General features: G+C 35.5%; 1 protein-coding gene across 6 annotated transcripts in view; it reads right to left on the reverse strand.

Moving 5' to 3' along the window:
• Positions 1 to 25,576, reverse strand: part of ERBIN (erbb2 interacting protein) — a 110,683-nt gene that overhangs the window by 13,881 nt on the left and 71,226 nt on the right. For 2 of the 6 annotated variants that reach the window (XM_018070322.2, XM_018070318.2), the window contains exons 7-21: positions 23,447 to 23,503; positions 19,326 to 19,389; positions 17,535 to 17,609; positions 16,153 to 16,297; positions 15,592 to 15,664; positions 14,459 to 14,588; positions 14,000 to 14,115; positions 12,912 to 12,981; positions 11,818 to 11,917; positions 10,466 to 10,587; positions 9,698 to 9,868; positions 8,734 to 8,916; positions 6,607 to 6,724; positions 4,708 to 4,891; positions 2,372 to 3,893 (exon numbers count right to left, since the gene is read on the reverse strand). In XM_018070322.2, the coding sequence (XP_017925811.1) occupies positions 2,372 to 3,893; positions 4,708 to 4,891; positions 6,607 to 6,724; positions 8,734 to 8,916; positions 9,698 to 9,868; positions 10,466 to 10,587; positions 11,818 to 11,917; positions 12,912 to 12,981; positions 14,000 to 14,115; positions 14,459 to 14,588; positions 15,592 to 15,664; positions 16,153 to 16,297; positions 17,535 to 17,609; positions 19,326 to 19,389; positions 23,447 to 23,503 (3,130 nt within the window). The remainder of the gene's footprint in view (positions 1 to 2,371; positions 3,894 to 4,707; positions 4,892 to 6,606; positions 6,725 to 8,733; positions 8,917 to 9,697; positions 9,869 to 10,465; positions 10,588 to 11,817; positions 11,918 to 12,911; positions 12,982 to 13,999; positions 14,116 to 14,458; positions 14,589 to 15,591; positions 15,665 to 16,152; positions 16,298 to 17,534; positions 17,610 to 19,325; positions 19,390 to 23,446; positions 23,504 to 25,576) is intronic. The other 4 variants (XM_018070319.2, XM_018070317.2, XM_018070321.2 and 1 more) reach the window with 3 other exon arrangements.

Genomic DNA, 25,576 nt, shown 5'->3' on the forward strand with positions numbered 1-25,576 from the left:
CAAAACAAACCCACAACAAAAGTCAACACCCAAAAGTCCACTGCACCCTCCCTTCCTAATAAGCACAAAGTAGAAATAATAAACATGATTAAATTCAATAAGAGTCACAGCAAAAGTAATACTAATAACCCATACTGGTCAAGAAGTATTAAATATTTGTCAAAATGTGTAATTTTATATACCTGTTTTTGTCAGTGTTGTATCTAACACTTCTAAAAACCTGCCATTTTAAACCCATGAAAGCTCTATTGGAGTAGTTTCCAATTAATGTTCCTTAAATGAGTTCTGTAATTGAGCTTGTTCCTTAAATGAGTTCTGTTAATTACGGATTTTTTTTTCAGACTTCAAAACTTTCAGAAGTCTTTTTTATAGATTAAGCACCCTCACCACTCAGCTAATTTTTAATTACAAACAGAAATACTGAAACCATTATTTTAAAAGAGCAAAGAACTATCCAGTAAATTCCTAGAATTTTCACATTATCATATTTGCCAGCTGCCAAATAGGATCATATCTACATTTTTCACAGTTCAGATTCTTCTTTTTAAGTCCGTTATATCCTAGAGAATATAATGTTGACAATTATATACGCATTCACTTTTAAACCCATAAATATGTCTCAGATTGTTAAGTAAAAGCTACTTTAAAACACTTCAAGGCCAGAACAAAAACACACACATACAAAACAGACTTAAAACATCTGTTAAATTAGATCCACAGCTAAGATCTCAATAGCAGCTATTCCATATCAGTCTAGTAGGAAAAAATGAAGTTTACATATAAAGCATAACAGAAAGTATGGACAGATAAAAAGGGAATCAAGTAAGGTGATCAATGTCTTTTGTAAAGGTGATAACTGTATCAACTGTATTACAGTTATCATCTGTAAAGGTGATAACTCTTCTACAGACCTGAACAGGTGTCACTTCTGTATTAAACAGTGTTCTTAGCATGCAGATGAACAAGTAATAAACAAACTGCATTAGCAGTGCACTGAAGTTTTGTTTCCCTCTGTATTCAGAGAGTGCTGGGATTTTTGCTTCTCTTGCCATTTCATGTAAGATTTGATATAACTATCCAGAAGAATTGAAAATGAGGGAATGTTTATTAGAGTTGGAACATGGTGACACTTGACCCTCTTGTGGGGGGTACAGCACAGTACTGTCAAAGTCCGAAAACATTTTCTGTTGTAGGTGACAATCTGGACCAGAACAAGTACAGCTGTTGTGCAGGCTTCTTTAAAAAGAAAACCCATCCCTTTCTGTCACCAGAAGTTATGCAACTTAAAAAAAAAAAAATCCAAACCAAAACAACAAAAGCAAACTTATCCCTCCAAATACTGGGATTTCTAAAGAAAAATTATATTTAAAAGTAATTTTCCCCACCATCTCCAATTAAATTTCTCTAGCTATCACAGATATTCAAGTATTTAGCATAATAATAATAAAGCAAAGTATGTTCTTAGAAAAGAAACTAAAAACCAAAATCCATGTAGCTGGCATAATCAAAAGGTATTTTGGCTGCTTGACTTACTTCTCTTCCAAAGAAACAGGGTCAGGCTAAATGACATTCATATCCATTTTTTAGTGATGATTTTTTCAACTGGGCTAACTAGACAGCACAGATTGCACTCTTCCAGGTTCTACTCAAATTCTTAAGATATATAATTGTTCAGCTCTACACATCAGCTCAAGTTCTTGATAGCATTTACAGTACATAAAGTATCCTCTTCCTCATCTCTAGTTCTATCAAAACCTACTGTAATCTTCTGAAACGAAGAAGATTTTTAAGTGTTCCCATCTCACAGCAATAAATGTTCATTCAACAATCTGTCAGATACCCAGCTTCAAAAGATAACTGGCTTGAAGGCAAATACATGATAATTATGGCTATTGGATTCTTCAGCAACTAAAGCTGTAGACCTATATTTCCAAAGAGATTTTACTGATTTTTCCTTCTTCTTAAAGAGAAGAAATAAGGGGAAAAAGACAGAAAAAAAAGATCAAGAAGTATAAGGGAATATTTAGTATAATGTGAACACAATGCTACAATAATTACCTGGCTTTCAAGAGCTGGCCTTGCAGTCCAGCAGGTCAGTGTGACATATTTAATGTACTCAATAGTAATTTGGCTAAACTGGCAAGTATGATGTAAAAACAACAGCACCTTTTTTTAATTTGAGAGAAAAGTTCATTTACAGTCTACCATCTGAGTGTTTCTCAGATATTCATCACAAGCATGTTTTATCCTTTTCAGAGCAGGATCAAAAGTAGATTTTCACTAGTAATTAAAAGAAGTTCAAAACAGAGTATTTATCTTATTCCACACTCAGGTAACAGAGAAGTAGAGGAGAAAAAATTATTATTTTTACCTTTTCTAACTTCTTAGCCTCAATATGTCGCAGCACCTGTTCCCTCCAGTCATGAGGAACTTTACTTTTTCCTGCAGGGTCTAACAGTGAGTGCTCGGAGTTAACCCTTGCGTTTGACCTCTTCGAAGGGCTAGTCCGTGAGTAATTGAAGTCACTGACTGACATAGTTCTTTCTGGTATTTCATTCACCGAGGGCCGAGCACTCTGTGGCCGGGTTACATTTGGGCCATCAATGCTGTATGTTCGGGCAGAAAGAGGTCTCTGCTGCCCTGACATTACTGGTGGACCTCTTCCCATCGAATGCAAATCTCTGTATGTTAAATAGTCCCCTTCAGGAACCTGGGCCCGCCTGGAAGGTCCACTATCCCCAACATTTATAGAAGCTGTAGAAGATACACTGCTCTGCCTTTGGAGAGTGTGTCTGGTTGCTCCCGGGAGCAGTCTGTCATTAGGTGGGACAGCCCACATATCCATATGTCTCCCAGCCATCCTCTGGTGAGTGTTGTACACAGCGCTGGCTCGGACATTGTTATGATTGGAGAAATTCATGTTGGCAGAATGCTTTATGTAGCTGGGAGTTTCTGTACTGTCAGACCTAAGCAGACGTGAAGGAGGTAAGCTGCTTTGTTCTACTTGGGAGTTTTGTTTCTGGGGCCACAGGGCATCTTTTGCTGCTGCACTGCTGCTGTATTGAATATTATACTGGGGAGGAATGCAGAGCATCTGTGCACCACCTGTCACTGATCCTCTCACTACGTTAGCACCTTCAGGATTGTGATTTGAGTCAAACTTGAACACAGCTTTTGTAGAAGATACTAAATCAGATGATGACGATGACCCAGGAAAAACCTGCAAAGGCTGATCATACAGAAGAGTAGCAGATTTACTTCGGACTATGTTTTTTCCATCTGCAGTATCAGATGCTGATTTTACCACAGAGTTTGACTGTTGAGATCCATTCTCATTTACAGTATCATAGATTTTCAGACTACCACTGTCCATACTGGTGATGCTGTGAGATTTCATCACAGGACCGCTTCTCTGTGGAGACAAATCTTCAGTGCTTATTGAAACAGGCAGCTCAGCGGCATCACCATCAACTGTAGTGCTTTTCACTAGTTTGTCTTTACTGGGAGACTGTACTGTTTCCTCAGGATGTCCATTTACTTTATTTGTAGGATACTGATTTCCATTTTCCAAGTGCTCACTTTCTTCTTTTGTGTTGTTATTCAAAAAGCCCATTACTGAAACCATTTTCTGTGTTTCTAACCTTTCTACAGGAACTGAAACTGCCTCTTCACTAACCAGTTTATTGATATTCATGTTTATTTGGTCTAATTTGTGAGACTCCTCCATAGGAGTGCTTAGATCAACATCTTTTCCTATCAGGCCTAATCTTTCTCCAATGCTTAATTCATATTCAGACAAATTTGTAACCTTCTCTTGCACATTTAGTTTTTCTTTTACTGTGCTGCTCAGTTCTCCTCCATTTTGCAAAATATTCAAATTTTCATCTTCTTGTCTGGAAAAAAAAAAAAGAAGGCTCTTGAAAGAAGTTCCAAAAGGAACCAAGATATTTCTCTAAGAACTCTTTTAGAAAAAACTATCATTAACATGCAACACAGCCACACTGTGCATACAAAACAGGACAAAAAACCAGATTTACCATTTGCTATCTTACCGTTGCAGAAATATGTTTTAAAGAGGACTCATTTCAGCAACGTTTGTGTCATCTGATTTCAAAAGTTCGTTTAAATTCAACAGCAGTTATTAAAAACAGTTTAGAAGTGTCAAGAAGTACAAAGTGACAATAAGTAACTTTTTTTAATCGATTTCTTTTAATTTCCATGACAATACTGGACAAAACTGGCAATCTTTTAAAAAATGGTACTTTCTGACCAAAACCTCTAGAAGAGTGACAACCTGTAATTACATTCTCTGTAAGTTTCTAAAAGCCTTTAATAGCTCTATTAGCAATCAACTTGATGTACAAAATCAAGCAGGTAAAACCACTGAGCTTTTAAAATGGTATATTGAAGTGTTTTACAGGGATAAAAAATTAAATAGATAAAATTATTACACCCTATTATTAAAAAGATGGGAACCATTATTAAAAAGATGGAAACCATGTATTGTATACCAAAGTTAGTCTCCGAATTATTTTTTTTACGAGACCCTTATTAACCTTAAAATTATCAACCTTATTTCAAAATATTAAAATTTAAATTCCTTCATGAATTATAAATTAATGAACTAAAGAAATGGACACATGATATGAAATACTGAGTAACAATTTTCTATTGTATTTGCTTAGTGGTGTACAGTGTCTTACAAACCTGATCTTGGGTAAAAAACATGCATGTGTTTCTTTGTCAGGAGAACAGAGAGAAATATCTTGGCTACTCTCGGTATTTAAGGAAACAGAATCTGACATTCGAGAAGGAGAGGAACAGTTGCTGTTATTCTGGTTGCTATTGTGGGTAGCTTCATCTGATAAGGAATCAGTATCTTTTGAATCATCTGAAATAAAAATTTGCCAATTTAGTTAGACACATACATTTTATTAATAGCCATTTCATCTGTGTATGTATGGCATTTAGAAATTGCCTCTTGTTCAGTAATTCTTACTACCAGAAACTAAATTGTAAGCTAACACCTTTGCAAAGTTAGTCTCTACTGTTGGCAATAGTTCCTATTTTTTAAGTATTTGGCTCAATGTAAACAGCCCTTACATGTTAACTAAATATAAGTTGCTGCTTTATTCCCAGTTTCCTTGGCATAAGATGGTGCTACATTATTGAATATTTCCTCAAAATATATATCAAATCATATTTCTGCTTTTACAATGATTTCAAAGTACTGAATTACATGAGCCCCTAAGAAAATGAAATACACTGAAGAATTTTGAAAGTGTACACAGTTCCTGATTTTAAACATTGTATCATTGTCAAATTGCTGTTTATTAGATCAAGTACTGTGGAACTCCTAGATCACTAGATAAGCTCTAAATTTCTTTTGTAAATGTAAAAAACCAGGAATGGAAAATGTTCTTTGCTGATTTGGATCCCAGTGCATCCCCATGCTTTGCAGATCACTTAGGACAACACTTTCTGACTAATTTACCCCTGTGCACATTGATTCTTGCATAATGTATGCATACTTACATATTAAATCCATATAAAAATAATTCCTCTGGGGGAATTCAAGCTAGCCGTGATTCTGACATGAGTGTAGAAACAAATAAGTTTAAATTTTTGCTTCAAGACACAGTTACAGGTGCCAAATGCATGAATTTAGCAGAACTAATGTCTATCTTCAGAGACAAGAAGGAAGTTTTGACCTGCTTCTTCAGTCAGACATAAACCCCCAAAGACAGCATCAAAAAACATCAACCTTTTCCTCTGTGTGTGATCCTCAGCAGAAAAGTCCTGCTATCTCCATGTGGTTTTCCTCACTAGATCTCACCTTTTTACATCTAATGGGCAGAAAAGCCTTTTGCCCTGGAAAGTACTGGACTAGGATATTATACAAAGTAAAATACTATTTGCTATACAATTTTTAAATCATGTTTTCTCTGAATCCTGGGTCATTTCTTAGTCTTAAAGAAATGGTTACCCAGACAAAAATTAAATTTCAGAGAATATAAAACTTAGTTAACAAAAGAAAATATTCTGAAGTTTCATATTAGAAGAACAAAGAAAAATGAAAGTAAAATAACTCTGGAGAAAGAGTTGCCAAAAGAGAAGTTTAAGAATAAACCTTAGGATGAGAGCACATCTTCTCTAAGAAATTTAAACAAATACTGCTGCCTATAACAGCAGTATAGGAGGTGCCTATAACAGCAACAATTCACAAAATCTGGGAGGAGCAGGAAATATAGAATTTTTCCAATATAAATACCACTTTCTGCAATCTTTTCTTAAGCACTTCCAGATTGTGTTCAAGCTCACAGTCTCCCAAAACACATACATCTCCTCTTCCCCTCTGCTTTTAAACTGGTAACAAGAATCAAGAAAATTAGGATGTCAAAACAGCTTTCTCTATTGTGCACTCAAACATAAGACTGCAGATTTTTTTTCCTGCCTTCACTGTTTAAATAGAGAATTAATCATCTTTCTTTTAAAACATACAAATTAAGCCTACTTTTACATAATTTCATTCAAAAAATTAGCCACTTTGAGTCAAGAAATTATCAGAAGCACACAACACTTCCAGTGCTTTTTATGGTATTTTACCTTTCTTGGTATTGCTAAGAGCTACCACTTTTGGTTGGTTTATGGAGGTTTCTATCAGTGGTGGTCGCATTTCTGCCATTTTCATCTCTTCATCAGAGGACAGTTCTTCTGACTCCTGCTAAAGGAAAAAGAGCTTTACGCTATGTATTTTAAAGAGCAGCTTAAAGGTGAAGTAAATGCTATCTAGACTATCACTCAACAAACAATAAGGAGGAAAAAGATAAACAAGCCACACAGCATAGGCATAACATAGCTTTGTAGTGCATCTGTAGTGCAAGTCAACTGAATTATCTTTAAGAAGTAGCACATGGAGACTTGCATTGTCACTGCTAAATTCCATGGGATGACAATCAAACAGGTAACTTAGCTGCAAAAACTACTCAAGCAAGCAGATGTAGCCTTCATTCCACCATTAGAGAGAACTTCCAGTTAAATCCAAGTCACAAAGTGATCACTGAACCAGCAAACAATGCAGACTGATTAGCTGGGTATTGGTCTTGGAAGGAAGATCTCAAACTGAAACATCTATAGAGTAGTGTGACCAAAACAATTTTAGGGATGAAGAGCTATGCTGTCAGAAAAGATAATGAGCTTGACTTGCCTAGTATTGCAAAAAAAAGAGCAAAGGTAGCTTGCTGGGGGTAAACTCCAAAAGGAAAAGAAGTTATTTAACTCCAAGATCAACAGCAGAGGAATAAAGCAATGCTGAATAGATTTAAGCTAGAAATCACTAGTTCTGAAACATAAGATGGAGCTCAGTACACTTATGAAAGAGATTAACAGACAAAGCTGCCACAAAAGCAGCCATGCAACTGGTTCAGTACCCTACTGCCAGCCCTGTATTTGACCATCTTCAAAAAACAATTGTTTCCAGTAACATTTTGAAGAAAAGCCCCAGCAAACCTTCTTTCCTTAAAGTGGAAATTTCTTTTTAGTAAACATGCTTCCTACTACAAATGCTACAAAATCCATGTTGCAAATTCCAGTCTGCCAATATTCACTTTTTCTTACTGTTTTATAACACTTAATGCATGGAACCTACTGGAGCACCACCTTCCCATAATTACCTGGCCAGTTCTTGGGACTGCAGGACAAACCTGACTGCGAGGTAGCAAACAAGCTATGGTAGTCTTCATTAAAAACAAAAACTAAAAATCCATCTGCTTTTATCTGCAGTCAGAATAACCAACCCTTCACTGCATCTACCACATTGCCCTTCCTCTTGGATGTGACATACAAGTGTATTCAATGTTGAAATGGGAAACTTACACCCATGCAAAGTTTAGATAACTGGATTCTGCAACGGAGTTACCAGCAGGTTAGTAGAGGGAAGTAAGGAATTCACTATCCCGGCCTCATTTACTTAGTGGCATACAGTCTTCTACAAAGAATTGCTGTCACTATTATTAGACAAACACCCTGATCTTCTGAAATTATGTTTTTAAATTAAAGAAAAATGTCAAAGCCAGTACTTTCAGAAAGTAAATAGAAGCAGGAATGTGCTAGTGCAGAAGTAGCCAGTAACAGCCACAACTGCCTGTCACCAGGTCTCTTCAGCAAAAGTATGATATATGTGTGTTCCGCTGCTTACACAACACAGGCAAAAACCTAATCTGCTTGTGAAGCTATGAAAAAGTATTTTACAGGCTGGGAACTGATTAAATGACAAGTTCCAAAATTTGTCATCAATCTCAAATTTTCTAAATAAATGAATACACTGTGTTTGTGAGAGAGATGTACAGAGTTCCTAAGTTTAAAATCTCTCACTATAAGAAGTAAATACATTCCAAGTAATATTTTTGTCAACTCACTAATAAACACAGAGGAATAAATATTTTTAAACCCGCATTCCGCATTTCATTTGAAATGCATGTGCCTTGTCATTTGGATATACAAGGTCTTTTATTGCTCCCACTAATTGGATATTTTCTCTTTTCAGTGACAATTAAAACTGATTATTTAATGAAGTACTGACAATCAAGCAATAACTGAAGAATTCTATCAAAGTATGAGTCTTTTCACAGTTCAGATCAACCCTTAATTCGGTTTACTTTCTTTTTCTTTAAATGCATGTATCTTTCATTATGAACTTTTTTGAATGCTATAATGCTCATTGCAATGCCATACCTGAAGCATGTCTTCATGGTTGACAATGATTTTCGTATTCTGCAAGGTTTTAACAAGTGCAGTTATCTGTGAATTTGCAGTGCTGTGCTCAGTTTCTGGTTCACTAGGCTTCTGCACAGAGCTTCCTGCTGAATATTGTTTTCTCTCATCTACTTTGTTCTTTATTGAACCGATTTCTGAAGTCTACAGAATTAAGAACATTAGCAGAAAAAATAACCTGAAAGGTTTTCAATAACATACGATATTTAGAGTCAACATGTATTTTGGGAAAATATGGAAAATATGAAAAAAATCTGAGCTCTGAAATTATACAGTATGGAATATGGAATCTCCACAGACTACCAATGCAGTCTCCACAGACTACCCTACCCTTTGTCAATCAGTTTGACTCTTCTTACTTTTGTCCATTTGTACCATTAAATTTCCAGTTAAACAAAAGAAAAACCAAATGGCCAATATCTACAATGATTCTATGTCAGCACCAAACAGTAGTCCTATCACCTATCACACTGCATCAGCCTGTTACAGACTCCTGACACCTTTCCCAGCTTGCTCATATTGCCTTCCCAACTTATCGTATAAAACCTTCAGTCATGAGAGCAGCAGCAAGATCCTTAGAGATTATCCCAAATTTCACTGTGAAGTCTATCAGATAAAAGAGGATCAGAGAATGACAAAGATGCCATTCCTCCAGAAACTGAAGAAGTCAGCTCCTTAACATACCCATAGTTTGTATTTGCCTGAGAATCAAATCGCTTTCCTTGTTCTTAGTGTAGGAGGAAAATTGCTACTACACACCAGATGTTTATTACAGACTTCCTTGGATGGAGAAGAGGTAAATTGTGTTCTGTAATCTGACAATTTTTCTTGCTAAAGCATTAGAGGGGAGGGAGAAGAGGATTAAAAAGAATCAATAAGATCTTTGGAAGTTCTTGCAAAACCACAAAATAGTATTGTATCTAACCTTTACTCCCACATCTTTTACAGAAACTGTCTGGCCTTCTCGTTTTGACTCCTTGGCAATATCTTCTGTAGATTCTTCATCCTTTAGTCTGTGTACAATTGTCTGGACTGTTTTTACCATATTCTTCAGTTCATCAGGATAGGGAGTTGGGTATCTCTTCAGATTGCCTTCCTGTGTAACAGAAGGCAATAATGTTCTACATTTAATTAAATGCTGTAACAAAAACATAAACTTTAAAACAAATAATTACCTAGGATGAACCACTAAACAATCCAGGATCTCCACTTCGCTATTTAAATCTACCTGCATTGATGAAGACTTCGGCTTATAAAACCCAGGAAGATTATGAATTACTTTCACTACTCCTCCCCCCAGTGTGTCCACTGATTGCAAGCAAGGATTATGACAGCTGTAATTCACTTAAAAAAAAAAATCAGGATTAATCACTGTGTCCCCGCTATCGTTCTCCACAGCACCTCAATCAGGTAGCCTCCCAGTTCGGCCATACATTGGCAGAGATCAGCTGAGAGCTCTTCCCTTGTGCCCTGCTTAAAATGATCTGTCCAAGAAACACTCAAACTAAAAGCAAACAAAAAAAAATCCAGACTATGATGTTTCATCCTGCTAGGTACTCTTAACTAATAAATAAATATTTGATTTATTCAGCAGAGTGAAATCCACAGATAAAGTAAGGAAAAGGATGAGATTAAGGGGTGGAAGTAAGAGGGAGGGAAGCAACAAGTACTCAAAAATAAATTTAATACTAACCCGGGGTGGTGCCTCTCTCTCATCTTTGTCTTCATCACACTCAAATGCCACCTGAGCACGCTGTTTACGCTGTTCCTCCCACAGAGATGGATTGAAACTTTCATTATCAGACATGAACATAACTAAAAAAAAAAAACCAAAGAAGCTCTTATAAGAATAGGATATACTATGCAAAATAAAAAAATAGTCCTTTCTCTTGGATGGATTGGTGTGCTTTTGTATGTATTCTTTAAAGAGCAGCAGCACCATTAATTGAAGACTAACTGCACTACCACTGCTTTATGAACTGGGCTGTACTTTTACAGTAGTGAAATCCCTATCTGAAAAAAAAATCATATACCCAGCTGAATACTAGTCTTAACACACTTTCAGAACTCTGCTGAGAAGTATTTTTATTCTATATACAAATATGAAATTATGTATGTGTGTGTATATATCTAAAAATGTCAATTATACTTGTATAGATTTATATAGCCTAACTTCAGTGAATTGGTCTCATTAAGCACATGTAAGAACATTCACTTGATTTCATTAGATGAAAATTTAAAAACGAAGAGTAAGAATGATTTAGTGACAAAAATCTGCATTATTACTAACCCTGAAAAAAAAAAATCTAAGAATCTAAGACTTAAGGTAAAGGTAAGATTTTGCAGAAGTTATATTATACAACTGCCAGAGGCTTTACAAACAAGTATTTCTTGCTTAATTTTACAAGAGATTAAAAAAATCTTTTAGGTACCTACTGCCTCTTACTCTAGCATGTCTCTGTGTTACATCAGCCATGTTCCACTAATGCATGCAAAAAGTCTAATAAATCTGCCACTACCACCCCGGCACATGTATATCCTTCAATAGCAATACTAAGACTGTTTATATTAATAATTTTATATCTGAAATAGAAAAATACTTAATTTTACAGCTCTGTAAGTGCAATGGAATATTAGCTATTCTTCATTTATAGGGCAAAGTTGCAATTTTAACACATCTGAAAATATTCTAATAGACTTCATTATCACTAAAGCTTCCTGACCAAAAAAAAAACCCAACAAACTGATAGAGAATTTTACAAAAATTGAATTTTTAAATTTTGAAAAACTGTCTAGTGAACTTTAAACCTTCCATTTGGAATAACAACCTCAGAGGCAGGTATTCTGTCAGCTTAAGCCAAACAAGCAGCCCTTGTCTACAGAAAGAAACACTGGTACCTGAGGGAAAAAAAGTTCAAACAGAGTGAAAGCCTTCAGGAAAAATCTTGATCTTCACTGAATCTCCAAATTTATAATTCCCACATTCTATTACAGGTATTGTGCATGCATTAGAAGGCACTAAGAGGGTATTTCTGAAATCCTTACCATCCTCAGTCCTTGGTTGCTGAGGGAACATGTAATTAGTAAGCACTGTTTTCTGTGTGTCAGGGTCAGCTTCTTTTTGAAGAGGGATAAGTGGTTTAGACTAGAAAGTAAAGGAAAGGAGGATATATTACAAGAATATATACAAAAAAGTAAATATGATCTGCATATCACAGAGCATGCCTGTGCCATGACTTTGAAGACTGCTCTGCCTTGTATTAAACTTTTTCTCCTCTGAATAATTTTCACCAAATGAAGCTATTAACGTGTCTGTCTTTGACTGACGACTGGCTTTGACTGAGGACTGAAACTCAGTAACAGCTTTAGTGAAAAGTAAACACTGGATATTCAAAAAGTAACCTAGTTTCCTGTTGGGATTTACTAATATCCCAAAGCAGGCTGATCTGGAATGCACAGATATATTTGGCCATTTAAACCTGCAGAGAATTCATATAAAAACAAAAATTTTGTACTTGTTTTTTCATACTAATACTAGATGGAACATCCTCCATGCCTTACAGAAAAGGGCACAGGATTCCTGAAATTACTATGTTAGTAAAAGTGCACATCTGAGGCTTGCAAATTTCTGACAGCCCTGTACACCTTGGCGCCATTCAGAAAATCAGCACAGCGCACAGGGCTTCAACATAAAGGAAGACTACAAGCTACAAGTGCATGAGTTACTGCTCAGTAGCCTGAAACTTGGACAGTCATGCTGTTCAAAGGTGTGGCAAGAAACCTAGCTCAATAAAGGCATGCTGAATTTACCTGCTATTATAGCTGTGAAAGCACCAGCATGTACACGTTCAAGTACAAGCTTATCATCACTAACTCCTCAGTGTAAACAAGCCTGAACTGAGAAAAACACTGCTAAATTGTGTTTCCTCACAGCACAGCGCTTTGCCAAAAGTATGAGTCTCCAGAGACAGGTAGGCTCAGTGTTGTCTACTTTAGGAGAACGGACACACTTATGTCAGGATAGTATTGATCCACATACACAGTACTAGGTCTCATTATTTAACAGATGGCTCTGTGCTTGTCAATTCCATTAGCAATGAAGTCAACAATCATCTATTTTTAATTTAAAAAAATTTTACCTGATTGTCTGATAGCCACATAGCAGTGAGCTGTTGCAGTTTTGTAAAGGTAAATGGTAAATTCTTCAGTCTGTAAATTACAACCAGAATTTATGTAAGTATATTTAGCCATACTGTTAAGACTGCTAAACAATCCTGCATCAGCTTGCAAAATGTTTTAAAAGGACATTTACATATGAAGTTAAATTATTAACTATTGAGAGTTGAAAGGCTACAGCATGTAGTTTAGATTCAAAGCTATAACTGAAATTAAAAAAATCCCAAGCAAATGAGAAAAACTTATTTCTACCCAGTTTAGCAAAAAAAGCAGCTTTTTTTTAGCTTTAAAAAAGAGAAGTGACATTGTAACTTGAATTTAACTCAGCTGAGTGTCTTGAATACAATTTTGAAGACATTTAATGTGAATTAATAAATCTGAATCCTCAGCATTTTATCTGCCAATATTCATGCATGCCAATGAAGGAAAAAAGTACTACACCTGGAAATAAGTTTTTCTCCAAGGCACATGTATTGGGAAGGGGCTGCCCTGGATAATGGAAGCTCTGGCATTAATGGATAATCAAGCTCCATATGGAGTACAAAGAAGCTGGATTGACAGAACAGGTGCGAGAGCTCCATGAGATTTCTCTCTTCCAGTATATTTCAATTCTATAATCTAGCAATTCCCTGACGCTAAACATTTTGTCCATTTTTAATGATCAGCTCTAATAAAACACAACTCTTTTCCCTCTTCCCCAGAACAGCAAAGTGTCTGACGCTATACTGTGATACTGTTGGGTGTTTCATTTGCAATAGAGAAAGCTAGTGAATTTTAAGAATCAAAAGCTTTATGAAAATAACCAAACTAATTCCCCAGAAAAACATATGCTAACAATCAGGAATGTGTTGAACCTGCACTTAAGTGTGTGTGCCAAGTCATTAAATAAAGACAGCTTAATACCATGGAACTGCAAGATCCAGAATACAACAATAATACATTAAATATCTAAGGTGTGTGTGAGTTAAGGAAAGACAGCATAATGTATTTGTAACAATCCCTCTACATTGCATTTTATACAAATTCTACTTGAATAAAAGCATTCACAAACCTATTATCACTCAAATTGATGACTTTTAATTTCTGCATATCACCCATTTCTTCAGGGAGAAATTCAAGCTTATTAGAATGCAGAAACAACACCGTTACATGCTTCCAGTTTCCAATCTGAAAAAAAAAATAACAAAGAATTAATTCCTCTTCATAATACAAATAATTTTATTGTTTTAAAACAATTAGTTTTAAGGCTATTTGGCCTGTGAAGTATAATTAATTTATTCTTTACCTTTTCATTTCAATACTCAAGCAATGAATTTCTACTTGTTTGAAAAACAGAATCAGAATTTCATTACTTGAAAACTTGTACATTTGTATACATCCTCTTGTAATAACATGCACAAAGAAAAACCACTCAATACCTATTTTAACTTGTTTTTCACAAGTTGTACAGACTATATAGTGTAAAATACATTAAAATAGTCATTTTACAGTTTTGTAATTACATACATACCTCTGGTGGCAGCTGTGTTAAAAAGTTATGATCTGCAGCAAAAGTTCTTATATTAGAGAGCTGCCCAACAGATGAAGGCAATGTTTCAATCTCATTGAAACTACAGTCCAGTTCTTCTACTGATATTAACCTAAAAAAAAAAAAATTACTCCTCTATACAGATTAATTAAACCAATATTAATTGAATACTTAAAATTTACAGGAAGTGAACATCACTATTAACTATCAATCTCAAACATAGTTAAAATAAACCCGAGGGAGTTAAAATCCAAGAAAAATTCTTTACTGATTGCCTAAAATGTATTTTGGGGTAGTTTTTTTTGTTTGTTGATTGATTGTGGTTTTTTTTAAAATCTCCTTTACACTGTCCTCAAAAGAGACCATTCAATGAAAACAGGGAGGTCAACAACATCAAATGTTTGTGTTCTACATGACAACATGCTGGTTAAGGCACTGAAACATTCAGAATGGGACAGACCATAGTCAAATTGGAGTTGAGTGCAGTTTCTGAACAAGCAAAGAATTTCAAGAGTTAGAGACAGTGAACTTAATAATCTGGCAGTGATGCAATATTTTGTAAACTCTGGCAACAAAACCTACATTAATTATAATAGATGAAAAGAAAGTGGAACAAATTGTACATTTGTGCAGCACTTAATTCTGAACCAATTATTTCTATCATTATTTGCAAGTTTTTAATTTAATTTCTGAACACCAAAATATATATTAAAAAAAACCCTGCTGACTAACAGGTGAAAATTCTCCTGTGTGTTCAGATTTACTTTTTACAAGATTTTTGACAGTAGTTCAATCATTTGCAATATCTACCACAACCATGTTACTGTCAAAAAACAGTTTCAGGCAGCCAACTGCCTCTTGTACTCTTTCACATTCAATTTTTCTTTTATAGATTGGTGGCTGCATTACATGAGGAGCATATGTCTTTTGGTATTAAATAACAGAACATACATGCTACAAAGTAGAACTAAGACATGAAAGCACTTGCCTTCAATTTTATTAAGACATAATAGGTAGAAGAAATTAAATCAAGTAGTTATAGAAAAACAGGAGCCACTGTTACAGAAAAGTGTTCAGAAAGGCAATTCAAATTTTTATTTTGGTGAAATACCTACCCTCCTATGGAGTCTGGTAAATACATCAACTGGTTTTCATCAATTTTAAGTGTTGTCACCTTCTTCAGGGAACCTGTTATAATAGGAACAAGTAAATCAAAAAGGACATTTGAGTTCATTAAGTTGAGTTTTAATTATTACTTAATGAGGAAAAAAAACACACTATGGCCAAGCAACCACATCTTCTCTATTCCCTGGCATGCCTACACTGTTGTATTCCTAAGGAAACAAGTAGATGAGCTTACACAACTAGTTTGCCACTTTACAATGTGTTGGCCATGGGAGTGTGTGGGGAAGGAGGGGTGAGGGCTGGCAAGGAGGAAAAAATACTGGTTTTCTTCTGATACAGACAGCAGTTTCTCATCCATTTACAAACTACTGTATAAAGTCAAGAATGCTCCAAAACAATTATAAGCTATTATTCAGCCACACAGTACAGCTTGATCAAAAACTGGCACTTTTCATCATTTGAAACAGTTCTAAACCATCATTTTTCTAGTCTCAAGTGTTCTGTTCTGAACTATAGGCTTTTAAGAACATGAATTAACTGAAAATACAAACCAATAGATTCTGGCAGTTGCTGAAGTGAATTACTGGATAACAGCAGATCTTGCAGGCTTTCACAACCTGAAATACCTTCTTCAACTACTTCGATGTTGTTTTTAGAAACATCCAAGTAGGTCAATTGTTTCAAAGTGCCTATGAACTAAAACAAGAGAAAATAATGCATTCTACAAAGTGCACATTCAAAACAAAAAATCTAGCAGTTCTGACAAACTGTCTCTACTGCCTGAGGAAAAAACTTATAGTGCTGAAATACATTTTTATGCAAAATATCCAAGATTTATAATGAAGTAGTTTGTGCAGATAAACACAACTGTTTTTACACACACATCACAGTAACACTGCATGTCCATAACATGAACCAAGTAACTGAAGCTTTAGAACAGATTTCAGAGACAGTTAATGTAAAGACATCATTATGCTCCAGTAAAGACTCTTAGTGTTTATTTGTCTTTTGTGTAAAACCGCATCCTACTTAACCTCAAAACCAAAAATGATGAATCCCTAATTGTACTAAACTGAAAGAAAGCCAAAATATCAGCTTGTTTGAGATTCCATATGAACCAAGCATAAGCTTGAAGATCCGGGTATACTACTCTACTAAAATATTCATGGAGAAGATGAAATCACTTTCAGAAATACAGTTTTATTTTACCATAAAATACACATGTTCACTTTATATTCTACAATCAAAGCACTCGACTTTTCAAGAATGAGTTAGCTGAAGGAAAAACAATAGAGAAGACTACTGATCAGGCAACAAGGCTGCACATCTCAAGACTGCTGGTGATTTTAAGGCTGAAAACAAGCCTTTTTCAAATACTCATTTCCCAGTTGACTACACATAAGCAAAGGTTCTCAAGTACTGTAATAATAGGTCAGCCTGAACCACATGTAATCCTGAGAGACATTCCAAACCCAGACAAAGTCAACAGAACATTTTCTCAGGAACTGGCAATGCTCCCTTGTTTACATGGCACCAAAATTGGCACTGCTTGCTTTAAACTCGTGACCATTAAAAATTCACTCAACATATTTATCATGTAAATTCCTGATTGCTAACACCAAATAATCCCTTTTTAGAAGGACCAGTCAACCCTAAATTTGATCTAAGATTTTTACCCTTTTCCTTAATTGGAACATAATTTTAGATGAGAAGTATGTAACTTTCAATGAATTTAAAAAACAAAGCCACGAACCCAGCCCTCATAATCAATTATAATTTCTAAGTGGACTAGTTAAGCATTTACGTGTCATTTTGCCTTTTCGCTTTAAGTAACATTAAAACCGCATAGCAACTTCAACATACATGATCAATGACAAAGCAAATACCACTGTAATTTGAAATAGTAAATATTTAACATAGTAAAAGGACTTACCCCTGGAATAAGTGTTAGTCTATTACCATCCATCCAAAATTCCTTTAAACCACTCAGTTGTTCAAGTACTTCAGGCTGTAAAGAAAAGTAATTTTTAAAAAAAACTTACAAAAAAAAATTGTGAACAGCAAAAACAACTCCAATAATTCATCTCTTGAAAGTTTAATAATGTCTTACTATTGCTGTTATACACATTTTTTTCAATGGGTCAAAGCAAACCCAGATAATTCACTTTTGAAATGCAAATACATATCAGATATACAAAAAACCTCTTAAGAACTTTATCATAGCACTAAATAATCTTTACAGAAAGGGTTTATGTTGTGGGATTTTTGTCCTTTTTTTCTTTTTTCTCTTTTTTTTTCTCTTTTTTTCCTCTATTTTTCTCTTCTTGTCAGAAAGTATTATTTTTCAATAGAGACAACAATAAGTACATATTATGTGTATCATTTCTTCCTTCATGGAGGAGGTCTAAAAACCTTTAAGTTCCACTAACTCAGAAAACCTGTTTTTCAAAAATCCCAGTGACTTTTTCATGTGGGAAAAATGGAAACAATTTTGATTTTTCTATCAAAAAAGGGTACATCTCCATGATGCAAGCAAAACACTCCATTCACAAAGTGAAGTGCAGGATTGTGTTTCCACTACAACTGCACCATAGGAACTACACCAGGTTCAGCTAAATGCTAACTACATTTTTTTATATGGTAAGTATACAGGATTCCTGCATAAGTTGCAATCCTGACTCCTAATAACTCATTTTCCAAGAGAAATGCCTCACTAAAGGCCTCACTACCATTCAGAGAGATGTTTATCCAAAACAACCCTAATGATTAGTTAAAACAGAAAAGGCCACTACTGAATCACAGTAACCAACAACCTTTTTGTGCTTTTACTGTAAGATCTTAGTGAAGTAAGTTACCAATAGTTGGCTCTTGTAGCTAAAAGGTTGGCGGAGACAAAGGAAACAGCCAAAAATGTAGCCAAACAGGTAACTTTACAGCTTATGCTTAGTTCCTGGCTGTTATGGCTTAATGTGGGCCTGAACACCCTGTGATGAGAATATGGCAGTAATGGTAATGGCTAGAAGTATAACAATACTAATGAACAACTCCTTAAATACAGTGCCCTATCTGCCAGACCACACCACTAGGCAAGTGTTCAGCTTTGCATGTTCTACTACTGGTCCACAAAGGCTTGACTTTATTGAATTACAGATCAGCACATTTCACAATACTTCTATTTCGATTTCTTTACCCAGGGAAGCAGAAGCAGATATTAAGTAACTCTAAATACAAGATATACCTGTCTGTGAGATCAAGAATAGGAAAAAAGTCATTGCATGCTGAAAGAAAAATCTAAGCACCTCAACTGTAAATCCTGCTTTGAACAATATTCAAACTTAAAATTAATACAGTGTCTCTTGGGTCTAAATAGTCTGTGCACAATAATAAAAATGGGTTATGCACAGAACTTGTAACATTAAATACATGATAACCAGTAAGTGTCTAGAACTCATTATAAGGCAAACAATTCTGTTTATAATTCACATATTACTATTAATTATTTATCAGTACAGTAACCACACTATATGACAGACTCTTATTTTAAAATAGAAATATGTATTCATACTTATAACAGGCTACATAAAGTAGCATAAGGTATACATAATACTTGCTCAGTAGCAGAATTCTTAAGTTGATGTTTACATTTTCATATTTATTAAAAACAGATCAAAGGACAAAGAGGTTTATAAAAGATGCAAAGCTCTGTTACTAACAAAAAACTCACCACTTCTGTGAATTCATTACTTCCTAAGTCCAGTCTCTCCAACTGAGTCAGTCTGGACATGGTTCTGCAGAGGAAGGGAATTAAAAAAGAATTACATCTAAGAAAATATCAGTTACATCAAGTCTTCCACTATTCACAAAAATGTATTATTTTAATCAGTATTGCATAGTGATGTTTTTTTTAACTGGAATGATACGTAAGGTAAATTTTTCACACACTATTCAACCAGACACATACTAATGATTGTGGAAACTGCTGATTGTCACACAAAGAGTGCACTGCAACTCACCCACAGATCAGTTTACAACAACTAAGGACCAGTAGAGTAATTTTTATGACAAAGAGTAACACAGTGAAGCATCTCTTTTGAGTGGTTCAGCTTTTCACCTTCAGTCTCAATAGGTCCTTTCAGCAGCCAAAGGCTGGTTAACGATATGTTTTCCTCTCAAAGAAAGACTACTGCCTAATGATTAGTTAAAACATAAAAGGCCACTATTGAATCACAGTAACCAACAACACCCTTCTCCCTCTCCCAGCTGCTGACAGAGTTGCTTCCATGTGATATGGTCTGGAACTCTAATTATTTCTCTTGTCATACATTAAATCAAATTACTAAATTGGATTTTGTGACACATCAATACTCTTCAAGCTAACTGACAGCAGAGATTAAATCAATGACTGAAATAAAAGTAAAATCCATTATTTTAAGCTGTGTTATGAAACGTTTTTCCTCCATTTAAGCTTATTTTGGAGACCCCCCAGAGATTATCGATCACTGCACATGGTGGACTACACTGCATACTTCACAGTCAACAGCAGTTCTACCTAGAAGTATTTTCAAAGGGGCTATTAATCCCTCATATGACATTATGTTCCATATTTATTTAATAACAGATTTCCATAGAACAATAAGTAATATCTAAACACATACATACACACTACAACTGGGTAAATACCATAGAATCCTGCAAAAATAAAATTAAAGAGCTTCTAAGTGGTACAGTCTTTTATATTATCAGAATATATCTATCAACACTAGTACCTACAAGAAACAACTGCATGAGCACGAGATGCTCTATGCAGCTATGCAAAGCTTCTGTTCTTCAAATACAGTAAGCTCTACAGCTGCTCTGAGTACACAGTTCAAAAATATTATATAGAAAAATGCCTTATTTATCAAAGCTAAGTTAATGTGATTATTGATACTACTTATGAAATAATCTCCAAGAAGGAGACTCAATATTAGCCTATAAATTTGATTTTCATTACACTATAATAATTACACTGGGGAAAAACTAGGAATTTAGCATAAGTAGGTTAACACATGACCAAGGGAAAAGTAGAAGCCATTATTTGTAAATTTTTTGTATAGAATACACAGGGTTCAAAGGAAAGTCTTCAACTCACATTCCTACTGTCTCAGAGAAGGAAAGAATGAAAACATGAAAAGGCTCCTTCTAGAAGAATCTGGGAAACAGTTTTCCCATTTCCTGAAGCTAATGAACAGGATGAATGCTGTTAGTCAACTGCTAACATTTTTTTCCCAATTCTAACAAAAATTATACAAGTCCCTCTGAAATACTGCATAAGCTGAATCTCTCAAAGCTTTATGAGACCATGCCAATATCAACTTTAGGGCTGTATGTTCCTAACAAATTTGAGTCTTACAGAAGCACTGCTGAAGACTCCTTTAAAGTATTTAACACAGCATTCTGCAGCTTTCAAAACTTTATAGCCCACGCCATGCAAACCAATGTTATGTAATACTGACAGGATAACAAATTATTGATTTGGGGCCCCTTTTTTTCCTTGCCAAAACATCTGTAATCTGGCAAACACATCCACTCAACTATAAAACATACACAAATGTGTTTGCAGGATGAAGGTCTCAGTAATATTCCTCCCTTTCCCCACTGCCTGCAGAATCCACAGCACTTTCAGCTATTCTTTGACTGGTATCTCCTTGATTTTCTGTATTGTTTACATACCAACTATGCCTTCAGACAAAAGGCAAACAAGGCTTCAAATAATGTTAAGGCACCAGGAAAATTCCACGTCAAAGGAAGTGGAAACAAATGTTTACTACATCACTGAGTTATACCCATTTCTTTCTTTGACACAGTGCTATGTAAGCCCTCCCATGAACTGGAAGTCTCTTTCATAATTCATATTATTAAACTTGCTGTAAAAACAACCCAACATTAATGGATCTAGTAGTCTAAATTATGTCTCAAATTTTGATGACCCATACAGACAGCTTCACTGAGGTTAACACTATAGCTTACTTCAAGGGGCATACAATTCAAGAGGTGTGTGCGATAGCAAGATTGGGCTCTGAATCCCTGTAATTACACTCCCAAATAACTTCCTTCTTTCTAAAAAGCTTACTCTTTTTATTGACAATTAGGCCACAGAAGCTTAAAAAAAAAAAAAAGATAAACTTACTATATTTCCACTGGACCATTTTCCCAATTTACCTGCCAGAGAAATGCCTCTAAAATAGTAACGGTTTTACTCTCTTTTCAGTAGAAATATTTTCATCTATCTCATTAGCATTTTAATGCTACCAGTTTTGTAGTCTCTGCTGTAGATAAGCTCCAAGCAAAATGATGCATTTGGCATAAAGCAAGGTTGATTTAATGTGTTGGCATTAATTACCCATTTTGATTAACATTCTTTCAAGTGCTTCATGTTTTAGTGCCAAAAATTATGTGTGTGTTTTACTCAGCAAGATGACTAGTTTGATTTTGTAGAAATTTATCCCAATACATTTCTCATTACAAATAGGAAAGAATTTGCTGCAAGAATGAAAATATTAAAAAGCTGAAAGTTATAGGAAAACATGAAAAGACAGTGGTATTCTATAGCAAAAATATTAGCATGTATTGTTCCATCTTACTAGACAAAAAAAAACTCCTTTGGATTTTATATATATATATACACTGTATAAAGCTGTATAACATGTTCCACTAGAGTACCAGAACAGAATAATAAAGGTGGCAGCTCAGCATGTACTGTTGATCATTATGGAGGTGAAGCAGAGGACATCTACATGATAGCTGCTGATTAGTTTTCCAGCAAGGATGAAACTTTGAAAACACTGAAGTCAACAAAAAAAATTCCCAGCAGCTTCAACAGAAAGTGTGTTTGGTTTAACTACATTACAGAATTTGTTTAAAAATCTCTTATCACTACAAGAGTAAACTACACTTTTAACATTCTGCGTGTAATTCATGCTGTTAGTGTTAATTATGGCAGTTAAGGTCACAGTGATCTTATAAACAAAATCTGTACTAGCTGTAAGCTTTAATTATAGCTACTGTTTCTCAGTTGGGAGTAACTTCATTTACAGAGCTACGGCCTTAAACTACACGCCCTCAAACTACACACCCTCTAGTTTTTTTCAACTGAAAATTAGTGATAGTATGAAGAGCCAAAGAGGATTGAGAGCATGAATGAGCAGAATGCTTCAGTCTTCGAAGATGTAAATTTGCGCTTTCTGATGCTGTACATGTCATTTCAGATACAAGTTCTGGCATCTTTATATCGCAGACTCTGCCGTATAGTATCTAGGCATATTCCTTAGTGATGCTTATGCATATAATTAGCATAGGAAAACTGGCTGTTGTACTTGAAGGGCTGGAAATTCACAATTCAGCCTACTGTATGCAAGTCTCTCCTAGCATATAAGCTGGAGAGAGTGAATATTCAATTGTTAAATCCTCCTCCACCAAAACTTATTACATCCACCAAAACCAATACCTCTCTAGCAATTTCTGTTGCCAGAGGAAGACCCTTCTTCCAGTACACCGCAACAAATTCATGATTCTACAGCTGGTTATTCACATCCTATCTTTGGGATCTGTTTCTCTTTTCATTGACCTTTTATATCTTTGTTAAACTGCACAGAGCTCCAGAGTCACAGCTGGAAAATTCAGAGCATTGCTCTTGTTCACAGAAACAGCAGGAACTGCATCACCATCAGCCTGGGCTTGTTTGATGAAAAAAGTGAGAACCACAAGGTATGGATTAGAAAGATACCAGATTTTATGAGAGAGGTACAATTGGATTTACTGTTAAAGCAAATGCTGTAAGAATTTCTAAAACTATACTATACTTACTTTGGCAATATTTTTAACTGGTTTTCTCTAAGTTCCAGTATCTGAAGTTTAGTTAATCTGTAAGAGAAAGACATAACGAATTATCATGATAATCTGTATTTTATGACAAAAACAATCTCTGAACTTAATCATACTACTGAATTTAAAAAAATCTACAAGCTTGAAATTTTTTTTCTCTAACATTACACATACATTTTGTGCAAAAATTTGCATGTTATTTGAAATTCATTTATTTGCTGGGGTCTGGTTTTGGTAAAGCAACAAATAAACCAGATCTTGCCAGCTTTTCTGAACCTGTTTGAACACATTTGTTTTCCTTCATCCCAAATATTTTGAAGCACTTCACTGGATCAATTACAGGTATATGTTATCATATATAGAAGTACACAGGAAGCATCAGAAAGGCAGGATCACTTTGCACAATTTAAGATGTTTAATTTCTAATACTGAAAATGTATTAAACAATTTAATATAAAAAGCCTCATCAAAAGAATACCTGTGGTCTTCCACCGGATTAAAAACAACCTTTACATTTATTTTGGATTTCCTTCCATATTCTCTTTCTAGTCAGCTTCTTAATCCATTTTGATATTTCTGTTAGAAGATGGTTTGACCTTTCTTTCAGTAAATCTTTGGTTGCAAGATAAATGATCTCTAAATCCCAAACTCAACTGCTTGGCCAAGGTAAGTTCAAAGCAGTCCTGACATACAAGCAATGTACCATTCCCAGTGAATTTTTTTGTATCAGGACAGCAGGGACAAGATTATACTTGTTAAACAAAACACAGAAACTGAGTTTGGTTTAAACACAGACAGGATTGTAATGACAATTGTAATGAGTTCCACATGTGACTCAATGACAGCCCTCATACAATACAAAATAGGGCATTAAGCTCCCTGACTCAGAAAGGAGCTTAGTGAATAGACCAGTCTTTCCTGAAGGTGCTTAACTAGTGCATTGTAAGGACGGAGACAAAACCCCTAATTTTTACTAAGTTGTAAGAACTATATCTAAAGTAGAAATAAAAAGCTAAAAACAGTATCTACTTTTCCTCTAGACACTCATTCATTTTTGGATTAGTTTGAAAGCAGCCATGCCCAGAAATAACCTAAGATGTAAGAACCACCTTGAAACAGAGCAGAGGTCAGTGTATCCCAGCATTGCAAGCAGTACTTGCCATCTGGTAGCAATTGCTGGAGGGCAACCTCCTCCCTCCAACTTCTACAAAGAGCCCCCAACAACCATCCTAACAGTGCTGAAAGAATACCCTAATATAAATCCCATTCATCGTAATATCATCTCTGTTCATCTAGGACATAAGTGGGAAGGACTTCCTCGCTGTCTTACCTTACCTGCACCCTAAGATACCAATCTGGTACAAAACAGAAGAACCCCCAGATGTGAATGGTCATTTTGGGCTCTGATTTCTGAACCAAACACTGCATTAGGCTTCAGCTGGCGTTTTGCTTGGATGACAGGGAAAACAGCTACAAAGTTTGTAGTTTTTCTTCACAACATTTGTATGCAGTCAAATTTCTCTTGAATGCAGTGGAAGCAAATCTCCATTCATATGTAAACTATAAATATGCACACACTTTGCTGACTTTATCCAGAACTGACAGAATAGCAGAATTGACTGTACTACACCTGTAATAAGCTAATTCTGCAAACTGAAAGACTGCCTTTGGTGACAGAAAGGTTCATAGCTTTATCACCTTGTTTCAAGTTGTCACAGTTTGAAATTGGCCCCCCCTGAGAGGCTGGTGGGGCTCAGAGGTGATTGGGTGCCAGGGCAGTGTTCCCTGGAGAGCCAGTCACCATCCATGTTGTTCGCTTCTGCTCAAAATCATATATCACAGCACCGGAAACGGTTGGCAATTCTGTCTTGGTTGTTTTGCTGTTGGTGTCTGCTGCGTGTAGGTGGACAAGGCCAGGGGGTGGCTGGGCTCCCTCTCTTCCCCTCCAGGGGGGAGAGAGGAGCCCTGCGACCCCCCAACTCAGCCTTTGGCTAGAATTAGAGTCAGCATTTGGACTGTGTGCTGTGAAGGAAGAGATTCACAGCACCTGAGGTAAGAGGAGAGAGGCAGGCTTTGCAGCCAAGCCTTCTTCCCCCTCCTTTTCTGCAGTGA

This window comes from Manacus vitellinus, unplaced genomic scaffold (assembly GCF_001715985.3).
Source record: "Manacus vitellinus isolate BGI_N305 unplaced genomic scaffold, ASM171598v3 scaffold_18_pilon, whole genome shotgun sequence".
NCBI classification, from domain to species: domain Eukaryota; kingdom Metazoa; phylum Chordata; class Aves; order Passeriformes; family Pipridae; genus Manacus; species Manacus vitellinus.